We start from the raw sequence: 20054 nt of genomic DNA, 5'->3' as shown, positions 1-20054 counted from the left end.
TGCCTGGACAATTCCATAGACAGAGGAGCCTGATGGGCTACAGTCCAAGGGATTTAAGAGTTAATGTATATACAATTGGTTGACAGCATAATATTGAGTTGGTCAAAAAGTTCGTTTGGGCTTGTCTATAAACTCTTCCTTTTTGGCCGACCCAATAGAATGGTAATAGGTGGAGTTATTCAGTTGACATAGAGAAATGAACCTCACAAAATCATCAACAAAACTTTCATTCAGTAATTTGCCAAGAGTGATTTTCTAGCTGGAACAAATTCGAGACAAGATTAAACTCTTCTTTAGGAGGCAGGCTTCCTAAAGCTTAAGCATTTTTACAGCAAGAATCATGTCTGAAATAGTCATTGTGATGCAGGTCTGAAAAATGCCTGCTTACTAGAATGAATCATTAAAAAGTTCAGCTGTATTTTGCTATTAAGAGACATGTTAAATATAAGTATACAGAAATGTTGAAGATTACAATAAGAGCAAACACCAAAAGAATGCTGATGTAACTATGTTAGACAAAACAGACTTCAAGGCAAATAGCATTCCTATAGTTAAAGATGGAAATTTCACAACTACAAAAAGACATATAGATGTCAGGCTTATGATTAAACTTATCATAAGTAAGATCAGCATAATATTGGTTCAAGGATAGACAAATAGATACATGAAATAGAATAAGGAATACAAAACAAATCTGCAGATATTTGATGTTTAACAAAAATGGCACTGCAATATGATGGGGAATAGTCTTTTCTATAAATGGTGCTAGGTCTGTTGCCTATTATATATCTCTACAGAAAAAATAAACTTTGACCCTTACTTTACACCATACCAAAATTAATTCCGGGTGACTTGTTAACCTAAATGTAAATGTAAAGACAATAAAGCGCCTGGCCTGTAAGAGGACACATTTGTAACCTTGGGTTAGCCAAGGTTTCCTAAGAGGACACAGAAGAACTGAAAAATAGGAAAAAGGTGACACATTGGACTACATTAAAATGAAGGGCTCTGTTAATCAAAAGACAAACTTAGGGAAGTAAAATTATAAGTCACAGAGTAAAAGATTTCATTTGAAATACATGTAGCCAGTGACGTGTTGGAAAGGCTAAATAACAATAACCAGTCAAGAAAGCCTACTGGGACTTCCCTGGCAGTCCAGCACTGCCAAAGGGCAAGGGTTTGATCCCTGGTCAGGGAACTAAGATCCCATATGCCACAGGGTAGGGCCAAAAAAAAAAAAAAAGAAAGGAAAGCCTACTGTATGCGTTTCTTTCCAATACCATGTTCAGTGATGTCATTCTGGTATTTTGCATTTAGCAATTACTACATATTGGTAAACTGGCAAAGATACAGAGATCTAGTCATGAAATGTTCACCAGTACACCACTCTATACAAGGTAAAGAGTACTTTATCATACTCGGAAAAATTCTACATATCAAATAAAAATTATTGACTATCTCATTGAGAAATTAAAAAGAAGAGGTTTCCTAATGTTACATAATTGAGGAGGAGGAGGAAAGGTCGAAGAGTTGGTTAAGTCAGACTAATGGAACATTTTGAAAAATGCAACTTAATTATTTTTAAGCATGTATATTAAAAGGGAACTATCCATGATTCATTTGAATTATTATCTCTGCCTTTAGAAGACCTATTTTAATAGAGATATGAGACTGATTTTCACTTCACATATCATTTATACACACAAATATATATATATAAATCAGAGGCAACATCCTAGAATCGGAATAACACTCTCCATGTGAGGCCTCTGGGCTCCCTGCTCTTTGGAAATGATAGGCATGATTTGTCTTCCTGCTCTTTGTGTGACAGAAGTTCTTATTTTTCCCTGAAAGGCTGCTGCTGCTGCTAAGTCGCTTCAGTCATGTCTGACTCTGTGCAACCCCACAGATGGCAGCCCACCAGGCTCCCCCGTCCCTGGGATTCTCCAGACAAGAACACTGGAGTGGGTTGCCATTTCCTTCTTCAATGCAGGAAAGTGAAAAGTGAAAGTGAAGTCGCTCAGTCGTGTCCGACCCTCAGCGACCCCATGGACTGCAGCCTTCCAGGCTCCTCTGTCCATGGGATTTTCCAGGCAAGAGACTGGAGTGGGGTGCCATTGCCTCAGGAGTTTTCTTAAATAGAGTAAATGTCTATTGAGAAATTAATAGCAAATCAAAGTTCAATTACACGTGAGGATAATATTTCCTAAACATCTTAGCTGCTGCATAAATTCTAAATTAGGGAATTTCAAATTGATGAAGATTTACTGTCTTTTTCATAACCTCTGCTATGACAAGTTTCCTACATTTAGTTTTGCAAATGGACTTGTCAGAATGTTACAAGCTAATATTAACAAACATAACTTTTGTATTCACTCAGCTTTATTTCCCTTGCCATATTCACTTATTACAAGGCACAGATTAAAGCATGCAGTTACCTTCTGAATGATTCAGGGGCATATGCCACCACCGTAACACAGAGCTTAATGGCTTCACTTATAGAGAAAGTCAGGTCTTCGTTTCCATAGCAGAAGTCTAAAGGGACAGAAGGTCAAGGCACACAATCAGAGTGGATTCTGTCAGGGATAAAGAGGAGCTTATCACTCCTAACATTTTCTTTCTAGTGATATTTTGTAGTTATTTCTTTATTAAACTTTATTCCTAAACTGTGAACACTCAGTTTCCTCATCTTACGGGAGTAAAAATTTTATTCTATTTTTGAATAATCATATGACAAATAAAAGTGTTATTTTTTGTAGTTAAAAAACTCTCATCTAATAGAACAGCAGTCTTCCCTGTCCATCACCAACTCCGCGAGTTTGCTCAAACTCATGTCCATCGAGTTGGTGATGTCATTCAACTATTTCATCCTCTGTCATCCCCCTTCTCCTCCTGCCCTCAGTATTTCCCAGCATCAGGGTCTTTTCAAATCAGTCAGTTCTTCACATCAGGTGGCCAAAGTATTGGAGTTTCAGCTTCAGCATCAGTCCTTCCAATGAATATTCAGGACTGATTTCCTTTTGAATGGACTGGTTTGGATCTCCTTGCAGTCCAAGGGGCTCTCAAGAGTCTTCTCCAACACCACAGTCCAAAAGCATCAATTCTTTGGTGCTCAGCCTTCTTTATGGTCCAACTCTCACATTCATACATAACTACTGGAAAAATTATAGCTTTGACTATATGGACCTTTGCTGGCAAAGTAATGTCTGTGCTTTTTAATACACTGTCTAGGTTTGTCATAGCTTTCCTTCCAAGGAGCATGCGTCTTTTAATTTCATGGCTGCAGTCACCGTCTGCAGTGATTCTGGAGCCCAAGAAGATAAAATGTGTTACTGTTTTCACTTTTTCCCCTTCTATTTGCCATGAAGTGATGGGACTAGATGCCATGTTCTTAGGTTTTCTTAATGCTGAGTTTCAAGCCAGCTTTTGCACTATTCTCTTTCAACTTCATCAAGAGGGTTCTTTAGTTCTTAATTTTCTGCCATATGCCATCTGCATATCTGAGGTTGTTGGTATTTCTCCAAGTTTTCCTGGTAGAGAATCCTTAACACTTTAGGAATTATAAGAAATTTAAGAAACAGGGGATAGGTAAATATATTCATTTAACTTATACTAAGCCCCACTTATGTTGCTGTTTCCATTTAGTTCAAAATATTCAGTATAAAGTCACAAAAATACTACAAAGAGAAAAAGAATGTCAAGGCAAATTTTCCTTTTACCCAAAGACTTAAGAGGCTTCTCAGCTTTGACCAGCTCTAAGATGTCCAGGATGTCAGTGGTCTCTCCCTCCAGGGACTGCAGCAAGTCAAACAGGCACTGAGCTGACACACCTTTGCTGGATCCAGTATTGGCAGCATCCTGTGTAAAGAAAAGTCATGGGCCATCACTGAAAAGTCTACAAATAACAAATGCTGGAGAGGGTGTGGAGAAAAGGGAACTCTTATATATTATCAGTGGGAATGTAAGCAGGTGCAGCCACTATGGAAGACAATATGGAAATTCCTCAGTTCAGTTCAGTCGCTCAGTCATGTGCCACTCTTTGCGACCCCATGAATCGCAGCACGCCAGGCCTCCCTGTCCATCACCAATTCCCCGAGTTCACTCAAACTCATGTCCATCGAGTCAGTGATGCCATCCAGCCATCTCATCCTCGGTCGTCCCCTTCTCCTCCTGCCCCCAATCCCTCCCAGCATCACAGTCTTTTCCAATGAGTCAACTCTCCGCATGAGGTGGCCAAAGTACTGGAATTTCAGCTTCAGCATCATTCCTTCCAAAGAAATCCCAGGACTGATCTCCTTCCAAATGGACTGGTTGGATCTCCGTGCAGTCCAAGGGACTCTCAAGAGTCTTCTCCAGCACCACAGTTCAAAAGCATCAATTCTTCGGTGCTCAGCTTTCTTCACAGTCCAACTCTCACATCCATACATGACCACTGGAAAAACCACAGCCTTGACTAGACAGACCTTTGTTGGCAAAGTAATGTCTCTGCTTTTGACTATGCTATCTAGGTTGGTCATAACTTTCCTTCCAAAGAGTAAGCGTCTTTTAATTTCATGGCTGCAATCACCATCTGCAGTGATTTTGGAGTCCAAAAAAATAAAGTCTGACACTGTTTCCACTGTTTCCCCATCTATTTCCCATGAAGTGATGGGACCAGATGCCATGATCTTAGTTGTCTGAATGTTGAGCTTTAAGCCAACTTTTTCACTCTCTTCTTTCACTTTCATCAAGAGGCTCTTTAGTTCCTCTTCACTTTCTGCCATCAGGGTGGTGTCATCTGCATATCTGAGGTGATTGATATTTCTCCCAGCAATCTTGATTCCAGCTTGTGCTTCTTCCAGACCAGCATTTCTCATGATGTACTCTGCATAGAAGTTAAATAAGCAGGGTGACAATATACAGCCTTGACGTACTCCTTTTCCTATTTGGAACCAGTCTGTTGTTCCATGTCCAGTTCTAACTGTTGCTTCCTGACCTGCATATAGGTTTCTCAAGCGGCAGGTCAGGTGGTCTGGTATTCCCATTTTCCACAGTTGATTGTGATCCACACAGTCAAAGGCTTTGGCATAGTCAATAAAGCAGAAATAGGTGTTTTTCTGGAACTCTCTTGCTTTTTCCATGATCCAGCCAATGTTGGCAATTTGATCTCTGGTTCCTTTGTCTTTTCTAAAACCAGCTTGAATATCAGGAAGTTCACGGTTCACGTATTGCTGAAGCCTGGCTTGGAGAATTTTGAGCATTACTTTACTATCGTGTGAGATGAGTGCAATTGTGCGGTAGTTTGAGCATTCTTTGGCATTGCCTTTCTTTGGGATTGGAATGAAAACTGACCTTTTCCAGTCCTGCCAGAACAGTTTATGCCAGTGTTTCCTCTGGTCTTTGATAGTAGGACTCAGCATTTTCCCCCAAATTTCCATAATGATGTTTGAGAAACAGAAGCTTATTTTGAAAACCCTGGGAATTTCGTGGTTCTTATTTGATAATCTATTGAAATATCTCCAGAGTAGATACTTGCCATCTCTGTAAAATGGCTTTAATCCATTCATTAAAAAACAACAAATCCTCATTAAATTCCCACTGTATGTCAGGCATCATTCTGTGCACTGAGGTTATAGCAAAACAGAAACAAAAGCAAAAAACCATACAAACAAAACAACAACTAAAATCAAGCAAAGGCAAACAAAAATCAGATCAAGATCTCACTTTAATGGAGCTCAAATTCTACAGTGGGGTGTGGCAGAGATACATATTAGTGAAACAAATACATGTATTATATGTGATACAGTATAAATACTCTGCATAAAAACAAAAATAAAACAGGGTAAGTGTTGAGCAGTGATAGAAATGAGAATCAGGCACTCTTCCTTTTTTTAAGAACTTTTTTATTGGAGTATAGCTGATTAGCAATGCTGTGATAGTTTTAGGTGGATAGCACAAGGGACTCATCCATATGTATTCACATATCCATTCTCCTCCCAAGCTTCCCTCCCATCCAGGCTGCCTCAGAACATTGAGCAGAGTTCCTTGTGCTATACAGTAGGATCTTGTTGGTTATCCATTTTTAATGCAGCAATGTGTACACATCCATCCTAAACTCCATAACCATCCCTTCCCCCCAGGAAACCATAAGTTTGAGAATCTTTTCCTTTTATCATTTTCTATTTTCCATTCTTTTATTAATTAAAAAAACTAGAGAATTGGTCTATTTACATCCTAGGGGCTGAAATGAGGCTTGAAGAGAAATGCTGAAGAAAGACAAATTTCTTATGGAAAGAGAAATGATTTAGGGCATTCGCATTCCATAGGTTGAAGAAGAGAGCTGAGAGCCTGATAACAGAAATGGGCAATGACCAGGCCATGCATAAAAACAGAACTCTGACCCACAACCTGTAATAAAGGGCCCAGGAATCCACCGCTATAGTGAGTTCTGAATCAACAAACTTGGTTTTTCTCATTGGGTTGGTCCTTTATTTATTTCCACGGAGTTTACTCACAGGAAACTCCAGGAGAGGAGCCACACTTGCAAACAGCTGGAGCACGAAGGGCTTACGGTGTAGAATGTAGAACTGGTGGCAGGCAAATTCAATGGCTTGACGCAACTGAGGATTGCTTTCATAGTCAGAGTACACCTGTGGGAAAATACCACATATTCAGAAAAGGCCTTAACAGCTTACTAGAGTTGTGTTTGCTTCACAAGCTCATAGCCATGGGAAGCATGGAGGGAAATGACTAATTTCATAAAATGAAAGAGGGGAGTGTAAAGTGGTATATACCTTTTTCAAGGAAATCTAGAAATATACATTAAAAATGCAAAAAATAAGATATACTATTTCCCCAGGAAGCTTATGACTAGTAATTTGTCATAAGAAAACAATTAAACAAATATACAAAGATATATATACAGGAATGCCTGCTGCAACACATTAAGGCATTAAAATAGTAGAAAATTTGAAACAACCCAAATTATTCATAAATTGGGATTAAGTGAATTATTTATATGCATTCAATAGAGTACTATGCAACTATCTTTTAAAAGATGCTGCTGTTGCTGCTGCTGCTGCTGCTAAGTCGCTTCAGTTGTATCTGACTCTGTGCGACCCCATAGACGGCAGTCCACTGGGCTCCCCCATCCCTGGGATTCTCCAGGCAAGAACACTGGAGTGGGTTGCCATTTCCTTCTCCAATGCATGAAAATGAGACGTGAAAGTGAAGTCACTCAGTCGTGTCCCACTCTGAGCGACCCCATGGACTGCAGCCTACCAGGCTCCTCCACCCATGGGATTTTCCAGGCAAGAGTACTGGAGTGGGTTGCCATTGCCTTCTCCGTTAAAAGATGCTATATAGTGCTAAATGTAGCTACAGGGAAAATGCCCACAACATTCTTAGTGTCACATTAAAAAAAAGGTAGGCAAAAACTTGAACATATGGTATGATCCAACTTCTATTTTAAAAAAAGTAGGAGAGAGAGCACCAGGATTTTCAAGATGTGCAAACAATGATTATCTAGGAAGGAAGATTATAGATGATCTTCATTTTCTTATCTAAATTTTCTTCTTTTGAATTTTATAATGAACATTTATTATTTTTGATAATTATTTAATAAGCTATAATAATAGATAATAGATAAAATTCCAACTATTTAAAAAAAGGACAGAGAGCCCTGATGATATTAAAAGTCAATTTCTTGCCCCTGTAGATTGAGCAAACTCCACTTTACATAAGCATATATTACTTCTTCCTTGATTTATTAAAATTTCCATAAAAATAGAGAACTAGGATGAGCCCCCAGGCCCTTTCTGAACTTTATTCAGTACTCCTCAATGTGGCCACATACACATTAATTAAGTGAAAGCATGATTAAGTGAAAACTGTTCCTGCTACACTCATCTCCTCCAACCACCTCATTATACCAAATTTAATGGCAATTTTGAAAATCTCTTTTCAGAGAGAGGTTGAAAAACCTCTTGGGAGAAACAGCAATTGAACACTTGCCTCACATTTGAATAATGGTTCTCAAACTTCTGAGGGCATCAGAACCAGCCAGAGGTTTTGTAAAAACACAGATTCCTGGGCTGTGACTCCAGAGTTTCTGAAGAAGTAGGTCTAGGATGGGGCCCAAGAATGTGCGTTTTGAATAAATTCCCAAATGATGCTGATGCTGCTGGTCCAGAGATTACACTTTGAGAACCACTGGCCCAGAAGAAACAGGGAACCGTGGCTCAGATCTGGGAAATCTCGGGACAGAATGGAATACTGTGACCTTTGGTAAATCTTTGTGGGGGTTTCATTTGGTGCCTTCTGAGGTCACGAAAACAGATAATTCAATCAGCTAAAGTCTCAGCAGAGATCTTGTTGACCTTGTAGATGGGCAGGGGAGGAGGCCTATGTACCTGCAGCATGGTGGGCAGAATCCACTGGTAGCCACTGAGGGAGAAGAGGTGATTGAAGTGCACAGCACTGTTGATGACGGTGGCTGCATACTGCCTGAGCAGGGCACTGTCTTCTGGGTGCAGGATCAGAGCCCCATTAAAAACGTTGAGGAAAAGCATGATTTCATCTCCCCAGGGGAACTCACTAGGCATGCCCAGGAACATCTCCTCCAGGAGCTGGATCCACAAGCTTTTCTGAAGAGTGTCAAGGCCAAAGAGTTCCTTTCCAGCTGTGAGACATGAAGACACAGAGGCAGGTTTAGCCCCACGCCAACCCCCATGTCAGTGTGGAGGGCAGTCCAGCCCTAGGGCCCTGCTGTGTCCAACTCGGGGATGTGAGGACCTACTGCCGGCATGCACAGTGTTGCCTGCATTTCAGGAACACTTTCGAGTCTTCCCAGGACTTTTCGGTCACCCCTTTGATTCAACTTAGTGGGCAAGACAGGGCTGGCAAGTCTGGCGTGTTGCTTTGAGGAAAAAATTATTTCAGAAAGAAAATGGAAGGGCTGGAACTAGTTCTTGGTCTTTTAACTTCTGGTTGGACTAGAGCTCGTGTACCATCACTCCGAGCATCTGGATGAAGACGCAAAGCTGCTGATTTAAGTAAATTGTCCCAAATGAATAACTGAATGTGGTTTCAGAATGGATCTTTACCTATTTCTCCATCTCACTCTCCCTTTCTCTCTCCATTTTTCTCTCTCAATTCAGGTAATTTACATAGAGTAAAACACACAGATCATTAAATGTAGAGTTCAATGAATTTTGACAGAAATACCCACTTGTAACCAACATTCCAATCAATATATGAACCATTTTTATCATCTGAGAAAATTCCTTCAAATCCCTTTCTGGGAAATCCATTCTCCCCACCCCCTGCCCACCCCACCCCCGCCAATAGGCACCTACTGCTCTGATTTCTCTCACTGTAGATTCATTTTGCCTCCTCTTGAACTTCACAGAAATACTTGTCCTTCACTTAGTCAAGTACTCCCTAACAACATCCTACTACTTTCTTCCGTTGCTTACGATTAGCTCAGAGCAGTGGTCTCAGAGTTTGGTTCTTGAAATGGCAGCATCAATCTTGCCTTGGAACTTGTTAGAAATACAAGTTCCCAGGCCCCATTCCAGAGCTACTGAGTCAGAAGCTGGGGACTGGAGGGCGGGATGCAGCCATCTGTGTCTTATCAAGTCCTCCAGTCCTCCAGGTGATTCTGACGCCCATTCAAGACTGAGAGCCACTGATTCAGAGACCTGTCTACTGATTAAGATGGAGATGATCTCTGGCTGAGGACAAAACTAGGCCATGAGAAGATGCTCAAGAGAGGAAAGGCTTCTTTCTTGATACCTTGAGGATCGCTGAAGAGTGAAAACTCTGCATCAATAGCACTTCGAGGGAATGAGGGCAGTCGGAGGAGGTCTTCCTGGAGCATGGAGACGTGGGACTGCTTGTGGGCTGTGGGGATCTTCTGGGTGAGGGAGATGAGAAACAAAACCCGCCCCACTTCCTCCAGCTTCCGAGTGAACACCTAGCAGCAGGCAAGGGCAGGAGCAGATGAAAAGCAGAATTGGGCAACCCCCAAATCACCACAACTGAAGAATTTAAAGTAAAATCTCTACTGGCAAACTGGGCTAAGTAAAAATTAAGGGGTGGGGGAAGTGAAAGGAAGGAGAAATAATTTTCCTTTCTTTACCATGCAGAAAGAGCAAACAATAGTTAATTGACTCACACTTCCTGCATCTGTCTGCTCTACAGAAGGAAGTGTTTCTCATGCCAGGCTGGAGAAGGAGCACAAGGCAAGTATTGTCAAGAACAGCCCAATATTAAATAGAGCCCATTTGTGTGGCTGTCATAAGATGGAAAGCCTTCTCCAACAGGAGCCAGTCAATTCCACTTGCTTCCCTCATTTCCAATGAGGCCTTAAGCTGTTTCCTGTCAGTTCTGGGTTTGCCTCTTAAAGACTGAAAAGGGATCCAGGAAAAACCTCTTTTGGGACAAAAGCTAATGGGGCCTAGATTGGTGGCCCTTTAGCCCTGAGCTTAGATGGCATGAGTGTGGGGCTCATGTTCCTTTTCCAAGTGCCTTTTCTGTTCCTGGTCAGAGGGCAGGCGGGTGTGATTAGGAAGATGATCAGCAGCTTGACCGGAGCCAGAACCACAGTCTGCATGTTATTATCTCCCTAAGGAACTTCGAAGTCTTAAGATCACCAGCTGGAGTTTACATAGAGTAAGAGTCTTGCTTTATGCTCTTTTTACTAAAGATGTTTTTCTGTGCATGGGGACCATTTTTAAAGTCTTATTGAATGTGTTACAGTATTGCTTCTGTTTTATGTGGCTTGTTTTGGCTGTGAGGCATGTGGGATTTTAGCTCCCCAACTGTGGATCAGACCCGCACCCCCTGCACTGGACGGTGAAGTGTTAACCATGGAACAGCCAGGGAAGTCCCTATGCTCTTCTTTTAAAACATGTTCTTAAACATTATTTTTTAAAAACCTTGCTCATGAAGAGCTATTATTGATTATGGCTCTCATTATTTTGCTGCCAAAATCAGAGGCTGGTATAATTTGGGGGGGGGATTGCTTTAGAAATTAAATATTTAAGTTCTTTTCTCCCAACACCTCATACTTTGTAACACATTCACTATTTTCTTTCTTTTCAATGTAATTTAGGTAGTTAATATTAACTATGTTTTAAATTACTTAACTGGTTGAATTCTATGCCATCTCATGAAGATATCATTGAATACTTTGATGCCAAATTGGCATTCTTGCTGTGTGCAGAAAAATTGAGAAGATAAAAACTTTTTGTTTTGACATTTTGTTATAAATAAATGAATTTAACATGTGGTGGTGGTGGTTTAGTCGCTAAGTCATGTCCAACTCTTGGGATCCCATGGATTGTAGCCTGCCAGGCTCCTCTGTCCATGGGATTCTACAGGCGAGAATACTGGAGTGGGTTACCATTTCCTTCCCCACAGGATCTTCCCAATCCAGGAATCGAACCCAGGTCTCCTGCATTGCAGGCAGATTCTTTACCAACTGAGCTATGAGGGAAGCCCTTTGTTTTGACATTTTATTAAAAATAAATGAATGTAACACATAGACCACATTAAAATTGCATCCTCAGAACTGTGGGCTACAGCTATATTTCACATGCAAAACAGTGAATTTTCTTAAGTTCAGTCTAATTTGTGATGAGATGTGTGAATGTTATTCTGGTCTTCAATCTAAGTACAGCAGGTTGATTTTATCTCCTCCTAGTTTAAGAGAAGTTAGCAACATACCAAATCACTGGTCAGAGGCAGAGCTAGGACTGAGTCCAGATCTCTGAACTTTGGTTCAGTGCCTTTTTCAGGTATGCTACCATCCATTGAGAGGAGGGCATGGCAACCCACTGCAGTATTCTTGCCTAGAGAATCCCATGGACAGAGGAGCCAGGCAGGCTACTCCATGGGATTGCAAAGAGTCAGACATGACTGAAGCAACCTAGCATGCAGGCATGCATTATCCATTGATCCCTTTTATTTTTTTCCAGCTAGCAGAAATTTCTGAGACAACCTTCTTATAGCTGCTGCTGCTGCTGCTAAGTTGCTTCAGTTGTATCCGACTCTGTGCGACCCCATAGACGGAAGCCCACCAGGCTCTGCCATCCCTGGGATTCTCCAGGCAAGAACACTGGAGTGGGTTGCCATTTCCTTCTCCAATGCATGAAAGTGAAAAGTGAAAGTGAAGTCACTGAGTTGTGTCCAACTCTCAGCGACCCCATGGACTGCAGCCTACCAGGCTCCTCCGTCCTACATTATATGTATTTCCAATCTGGAATGAAAATCCATACTTAGAAACTAGTAGGTAAATAAAACAGAAAACTTCTATTATTTATACCCCAATGATTCATCAAAGTACTACTCCAAGTAAGTACTTAATACCTTTACATTATGATCCAATTTGCAAAACTTAAAAAATACACGATTTGGGGGGAACTGTCCATTGATCAAGAACCCATCTTTCTCTCTCTAGAGATCATTAACAGAATCACAGGATCTCAGGGCCAACAACCATTTACAGATCGTCTACCCTGGTAACAGGACACAATAATAGCATAAAACTGTGGTGGTCAGGCACCTGTTTCTGAATGAGCTCCTGTCCTTTCTCTGGATGCATGTGTACAAGGTTCAGCTGTGGAGACACGGATCTCCTGAAAGGGTAAATATCCCGAACGTAGGTCTGTGGTGGGGTTACACAAAGACAAAAACAGAGTTCAAACGACTACACTCTGATTCTCATTTTCTCATTCCCCAAAGGGCAGACAAACATAAGTTATGTATTCTAATGGTTTACATTCTTACTATTTCACCCCCGGGCCAAATTCTACAAAATCCTGGGAGTAAACCCCCTCCTCAGGAAAGCTTCAAACTCCCCAAGCCAAATACACTTTCCCAATCCCAAGTGCCCCGTCAGGAGCAAGGGAGCCAGAGGCAATTTACTAAAGCACATTCTAGAAGAGGAAGAAAATCACTGTAAAGCGCTGTCAGTGGTCTTGAGGCTTCCTTTTGCTCATTAGATCAGGTTTCCATGATCATGCTTAATATAGTGGAACAAGAACAATGTTAACATTCCAAATAGATATATGTCCTTACAATATGGGAACTTAACTTTCACTTAGATGTAATAATCATGAGTGACAAAATACCTTAGTTGACTTATCTTCTTCAATTATTACAACAACCCTAAAGTAGACACCATCATCACCTTCACTTTACAGGCAAGCAAACTGAAGGGTATGAAGGTCAAGTGGCCAGTCCAAACCTATGTTGACAGTAAAACAGTGTGATCCAAGAGCCATACTCCCCACCGTTAAACAGTGACACACCCCTGAGGAAAGCTGCCCTCAGGAAAGGCATAACAGGCTTTTGACACAACTCTCCATGAGCGTCATCACTGCACAGGCTTACCTTATTGTAATGGATAAGGTTCCATCGTTTATCCATGAGAAAATAATGTGTTGCCTGCGATTCTGGGATATTAAAAAATTCCAGACACTCCTAGAATAACAACAACAAATCTTAAAAAAACATTTACTGAGATCATATTATGAGTCAAACAGTAAGATGAAAGACAAAAATGCCATAAAAACAAGGTAATTTCTTATAAGGAATATATATGTGTATTTATATCTTACATTGTATATATTATATGTGTGCATATATGCATATATATATTATACACAGATATATATGAATATATACAGGCACATAGCCATCTAAAAAATGATAGCATAAAGACTGTGTATGATCTTGCAAGACAGAGGTAGGGGTTAAGAGGTACATGCTATATTTATTAATATATAATAAATAAGCCACAAGGACATAGTGTGCAACACAGAATGTATTTTACAATAATTATAAATGGAATATGACCTTTAAAAATTGTGAATCACTAGGCTGTACACCTGAAGTTTATATAATATTATACATCAACTATACCTTAATTTTGGAGAAGAAACTGGCAACCAACACCTGTATTCTTGCCTGGAGAATCCCATGGACAGAGGAGCCTGGCGGGCTAAAGTCCATGGGGTCACAAAGAGTTGGACATGACTGAGCTACTAACATACATACTATCTGCTCTGTTCTCATGGTGCTAAACGAGGTACAATTATAGTACAGCCTTGAGTGATGAACTGTGGAGATACAGTGGCATCTACTGGCCTCAGTATTGGAAAGAAAGCACGTTTAGTAGCAGCATTAAGAGTATTATGAACTACAATGATTGAGCACTTATTTATTATATTCTACATTCAAGGCTTCCCATGTAGAGAACTTGCATGTGTGTGTGTGTGTGTGTGTGTGTGTGCGCGCGCGCGTGTGTGTAGGTATGCTAAGTTTCTTCAGTTGTGTCTGACTCTTCGCAACCCTATGGACTGTAGCTCACCAGGCTCCTCTGTCCATGGGATTCTCCAGGCAAGAATACTGGAATACTTGTCATGCCCTCCTCCAGGGGATCTTCCCATCCCAGGGAGAAAACTTGTATAACCTGCACTAATATCGAGCACTGTTGAAAAAGAAACTGAGACTAGAGAGAGCCTGCCATTTGATTTATTTAGGGGACACTCGTTGTGGTGGAGCCTGGGTTTGAACTCACTGCCTAGGAAAATTGGATGTTGAAGTTTGCTTCCCTGGGCCTGAGAGATTCTCTGGGGATGAATGGGTGAGACTTGGAGGAGACCTAACAATCTTTTCTACTGAAATCAGATACATAGGTTTGGCAAGCTGGTTTTCTCAGAGGTCTTTTCTACTTATGTCTGGGGCCAACAGTTAGGACTTCAGATAAAAGAGGAATCACTGTACTAGTATACTTATTACTTTTCCTTTAAAACCTTCCAGGCATGAGTAGCTATGGATTGCATTTCCCTTGAGGTACACAATTGCCATAACCATTAAAAATACTTTCTTGATTCACCTAATGTATTCTAAGGTATATATATATATCTTGTGCCTCTCTAATCATTTCTGTCAGTGGCAAGTCAAGACTGTGTATCAGTCAGCTCAGTGCCAAAATAAGTGTCTCTGCATGGGTCACCTGATCCCCAGAGTCTGTCCCAGTGGTCTTGGTGTACAAACACAGGGCAACTCCAGAACAACCACAAGCGATAGTGGGATGCTCTAAAGTAGGATTCTCGGCATCTGAAGACAAGTGTTATGAGCTTTGTAGCTGAGAGGGAGCCTTTGGCTACTTCAGTGCAGAGCTAAAATGTCAGTGAAAGTGGAGAAAATATGCAAGAAAATAGAAGCATGCAAAAGTGGGGCAGATTCTAGAAGATGTAAATAAATGCACATATTTATTTGAAGGTAGAAAAATGCCATTTAATTCTAAACTGGATGATCAGTGAAGTGGCCATAGCCATTGTGCATTAAGAAAAATCACTTCTGTTGAAAGTCATCCCTACCTTTAACAGGGCTTCAAACTGAGTGTCTTCATGGACTGGCAACTGGGTTGGGATGTCACACTCATTCTGTCCATGAACGACCAAGGTTTTGGTACCTACAGAAGGTAAAAATCATAATAAACTGACTTCTACTATAAAGAAGTTTGAATACAAAGCATGAAATATTGAAATATTATTAAGCTGATGTTTTTCTTGTTATTATCATGACTATTAGTGAGGGTTTAATGTGAGTTGAGGATTCTGCTAGTGAGGGTTTAATGTGAGCTGTGCGTTCCACTATCTGTATTCCTTTTTTTATAGTCAATATATGCTTTAAATATGTTTCCTTATTATTTAATAAAGATAGCTACTATTTATGGAGTTCCCAATACTTATAAATGGTATTATGTGTATAATCATATTTAAATCTCACAAGAACCCTATGACACAAGTGTTATTATTTTCATGTTACAAATGAAGAAACAGAGAACTTATTTTTATAAATAAGAATGTATAAGTAACTTAGTCAAAGACATTTATTTACTGAAAGAGTCAGAATTCAAGCTTTAAACACTGCAACAAATAATATATTCCTAAATTTTAAATAATGGCTGAGAAAATACAAACAGAGAGACTAGCAAAAGCTAAACAAGTACCTAAAACATAGTTTATTATTTATTTTTTTAAAGACTTTTTGATGTGGACCATTTTTAAAGTCTTTGTTGAATTTGTTACAACACTGCTTGAGTTTTACGTTTCAGGTTTCTGGCTGCGAGGCATGTGGGATCTTGGTTCTCTGGCCAGAGATCAAACCCTCACCTCCTGTAATGGAAGGTGAAGTCCCAACCTCTGGACCACCAGGGAAGTCCCATGAAATGTAGTTTAAATTTACTTTTTCTGTATTTTACTTGGCTGGTGAGACAATATTTCTACTTCATTCCTTAATTATAAATCTTTGTGAACATTATGATAGCCCCTGATTTTCAATGAGCTGATTTGAAGTATATGCCTGACAATATGAGTTTCTTTAATAAAAATGAACACTTTGCTGAATAATCTATAGACACATAAATACACAATTACCATTTACTGAATACTGACCATATGTCAGACATGACAGCAAGTATTTTACAAACCTAAACTCATTCATCCCTCACAACTGTGAAGTATGAATTAGATCCCCAATTTACCCGTAAAGAAAGCTTTAAAAATTATGTACCTTGTCATAGCTAAAATTAATCACACAATTAGAGGCAGTGCTCTGATTTTAACACAGGGCTCTTTGCTGCCCATGTTAAATAAAAACTGTGTTCTTATTTATATATAATTCTGTCTTTCTCTTTATATCAATACCTGTATCATCTCACATTTTCTTAGTCATTGCACAAGAATAAAGGCTTGGCAACATTTATTTTATCTCCAAGAAAGACAAGCTATCCAAAGTGAAGAGGAACTGTATCTAGATTTTACATCATAATGCATGTTCTTTTGTAATTCTCCTTCCTGCCTTTCCCCTTTGCAGTTTTTCATAAAGCCCTGTCTCAGTGAGTTCACAGAAGCCTGGGGTCCATGCCACGCAAACAATATTATTCTCCTTGCAGTGCCAAAAATCCATTCAAAAAGGCTCTCAGTCCAGCTGGCCCTCTGCGATAGACTTAAACACATCTTTCACCTTGGCAGCCCTTCAAGGACTGACTCACGCAGATCTCAGTTCTGATGTCCCCCTTTTCATCTGGCAATTGCTGACTTTTAAAGGGTCTATTGTGTTTCTTCAGATTGCATTCAACAAAAATTCTTTGAGGCACTCAGTCCCAGGGTTGGCAAGTTTTCTCATGAATGAAAGAGACACTTGGTCTCTAAAAGGGGCATTCATACTCATAGAAAAGTTATGTCATCTGAAGGCAGTACCTGGCATTGAAGCAGTCACCAGGAGCTTCACCTCACACTGCTCCTTCTTCATTGTCTGCTTCAGATCCTTGAAGAACAGGCCTTCCACATAACCGACCACCTCCCACAGGAAAGTCAGGGTGGCCGAAATGGCGTCCATCCCCCACTCACAGGGGGTCCGCACAAAGTACATGATTAATCCCACCTGCAACGCAGGACAGGAAGAGGTCACAAAGCCACAATGACTCTAGCATCTTCAGTGGCAGCAAGCAGGAGAAGGTGTAACTGGAAAACTGGCCAGGGCAGGTTGCCATACATTTTTGCATTATCAAAATATCTACTGCTTAAGAGAAAAGCAAAAGATCATTTTTTCCAGCTTTCAAGTCACTTGGTGGCTCAGTACTTGGACCACCCAAAATCACTATGTGACGTTTGTCCAAACACTATTTTCAGCTTGGATTATGTCTAATGGTCTGACCTAAGAACACTCTGCTTGGCTAAGTCAGTGAACTTAAAAGTTTTTGTTTGTGTCCTCTGGATTAAGTTTTGAAAATCTGTGCCCTTTTGTATATTTTAAAGTTAACCTTTAAAATGCCCATCGTAAATTTATATTGTTAATATGAATAGAGTATATTAAACATTCTGTATGTTGAAAAAAGAGAACTGACTATAATTGCAATGCATACTTCACACATTCCAGCACATTTGATGAAATTAGTTTCAGCTACCTTATTCAATAATGCACAACAGAATCAGAAGGAAATAATGTAAAAACCACTGCCCATCGATTTTACACATTTTTTTTTCCTGGAAAATTTTGCTAAACCCAGAAAACTTTCCAGTTACATTGAAAGAATCAGTGTCACTAACCCAGTGCACTTTGGTGACTCTGAAGGCTGAATACCCTAATGATAGCCAAACCTCATACCTAGTACAAATCTATAGAAGACAGGAAAAGGTGGGAAGTCTTGTGGGTTTAAAGGGCCTCAATCAATCAGAAATGAGGCTTCCTTAAATCTAATATGGTACATCAGATTCTTTCCCTGTCTCACACATCTGTCAGTGCAGCCTGGTGATACCTGGGAGGGTCAGAGTGGGCCTTTCTGGTGTACAGTGATGACTGAGATGGCAGACATGCTCAAGAAGTATTAGTGCGTATCTACAAAATGAGGATTTGGAGATTTATTCCCTTAAAACTATTTGGGCAGCAAACTGCTTCAAAAGTCTTCACATATCCTTAGATGGACTAAGACCTCCCCCCCCCCCAGACTGAAGATCACTGAATCAAGTTGGGCAGTGGGTTTAAAAGTTCCTAATGAAGTCTGGAAGATATAGATCATGTTTCCCAACTCCCTATTACACATATCCATAATAGTTGTTAGAAAAAAGAGAGGTACAATAAGGGTAATGGTTTAAAACATGACTCCACCCTTCACTGTTCTGCCATTCTGAGTACAAAACCCCTTTTCCTAGTCCACCTGAAGCATGCATGTGCTTGGGATTCAGGGAAAGACTGGAGTTTATATAAAACAACGTTATACACCAAGTGGCCAATGTGTGCCCAGCCCTTTGCTCTAGTAACTTATCAATGACAGAGTTGGGAGGATTTATGTCTAGTGTTAAGGCTTATTTGGAGTTGAAAGGAGAATATGGCAGAAGGGAACTGAAATGTCCATTTTCTTGTCCCAGGGTGAAAGGATGGAAGGGAGCAAATAAGTGTTTCCCCCATCAGTGAATTGGGGAAGGAGCAGGCACCCCAAAGGGGCTTTTGCCTCTAGTGTTTGTTTGTGTCTATGACAAGAATTCACCACAGAGTCTTTTGATACCAATCTGGCTGTAACATAAACTTGGCAGAGCACATACTTAAACTGAAGGAAGCTCTGATATTTTTGGCTGTGCTAATCTACCTTGGATTTTTGAGTAGTGCAGATAGGAGAAGAAGTAGCAGAAAGCTTGGCTGGGGAGATTTTTGGATAGAACTGCCATAGGCTGGTTCACTGAGCAGGATACTCTAGTCAGAGGACTTCCTAATCTAAAGCTATATGGGACAACCAGAACCCAGAGGGGTGGGTAGCACCAGCAGAAGCTGAGAGGGAGTCTCCCAGCAAGCACTGTTGGGAGTAGACATGGTTTGCAAGTTACAGAAGCCACGGGCTTCAGCTTCCACCAGTCAGGCATCCAGCAACCAGCCAGATAGAGAGCTCTGTCTCACAAGGGGAGGAGCTGGAGCAAACACTGGACAGAGATAGAATTCTGAACAAAGGTCTTTTTTCTCCCCAACTCCATATAACATCTAGAGATGAAAGAAGTTAGAAGGGAGGAGAATTCCTAGAGGTTAAGTATTTTTAGACAAGAGAGACCAAATACTATCCAAAGGTACTATTTATATATTTCTATCAGTCTGAACTTAAAATTGGACACTTATTTACATTTTTCCCCTTGTCCACCAGCAGGTGGGCATTCACAATGAAAACCACCTCAGTCATAAACACAAGAAAGGAATTACAACTTTTGTTTGCACATCAGAGTAGTAGCACTGAGTTAAATTTATCATCCTGCTGCAGATGCATATGGATAACTCTTCTATTTCCCAACTCCCAGAAGACCAGTGATGGTTAGGGAGAAAGAACATTCTCCCAACACTGAAATTCATTTGGCCATCTGTCTGCTTGGATTAAGGTGTAGTTTAAAAGAACAGTCATCAAGCCAATATTCCCCAAACTGCATACTCATTTAGGGTATTAAGAGGAGAATGTGAAGAAACTGGCAAATTCTGGAGGGTTCAGGAAGGAGCTGTGAGGACAATGTAAAACACAG

General features: G+C 40.4%; 1 protein-coding gene across 3 annotated transcripts in view; it reads right to left on the bottom strand.

Annotated features, from left to right (window-relative positions):
- UNC80 (unc-80 homolog, NALCN channel complex subunit) overlaps positions 1-20054 on the bottom strand; it is a 208117-nt gene that overhangs the window by 42522 nt on the left and 145541 nt on the right. For all 3 annotated transcript variants that reach the window (XM_068967658.1, XM_068967657.1, XM_068967659.1), the window contains 9 exons: positions 17259-17442; positions 15372-15466; positions 13378-13467; positions 12548-12649; positions 9775-9955; positions 8391-8659; positions 6495-6629; positions 3720-3858; positions 2439-2535 (listed from right to left, as the gene is read on the bottom strand). In XM_068967658.1, the coding sequence (XP_068823759.1) occupies positions 2439-2535; positions 3720-3858; positions 6495-6629; positions 8391-8659; positions 9775-9955; positions 12548-12649; positions 13378-13467; positions 15372-15466; positions 17259-17442 (1292 nt within the window). The remainder of the gene's footprint in view (positions 1-2438; positions 2536-3719; positions 3859-6494; positions 6630-8390; positions 8660-9774; positions 9956-12547; positions 12650-13377; positions 13468-15371; positions 15467-17258; positions 17443-20054) is intronic.

This window comes from Capricornis sumatraensis, chromosome 3 (genome assembly GCF_032405125.1).
Source record: "Capricornis sumatraensis isolate serow.1 chromosome 3, serow.2, whole genome shotgun sequence".
Lineage (NCBI taxonomy): Eukaryota > Metazoa > Chordata > Mammalia > Artiodactyla > Bovidae > Capricornis > Capricornis sumatraensis.
Note: the sequence above shows the minus strand (reverse complement) of the source record. Positions and strands in the feature narration are given on the sequence as shown.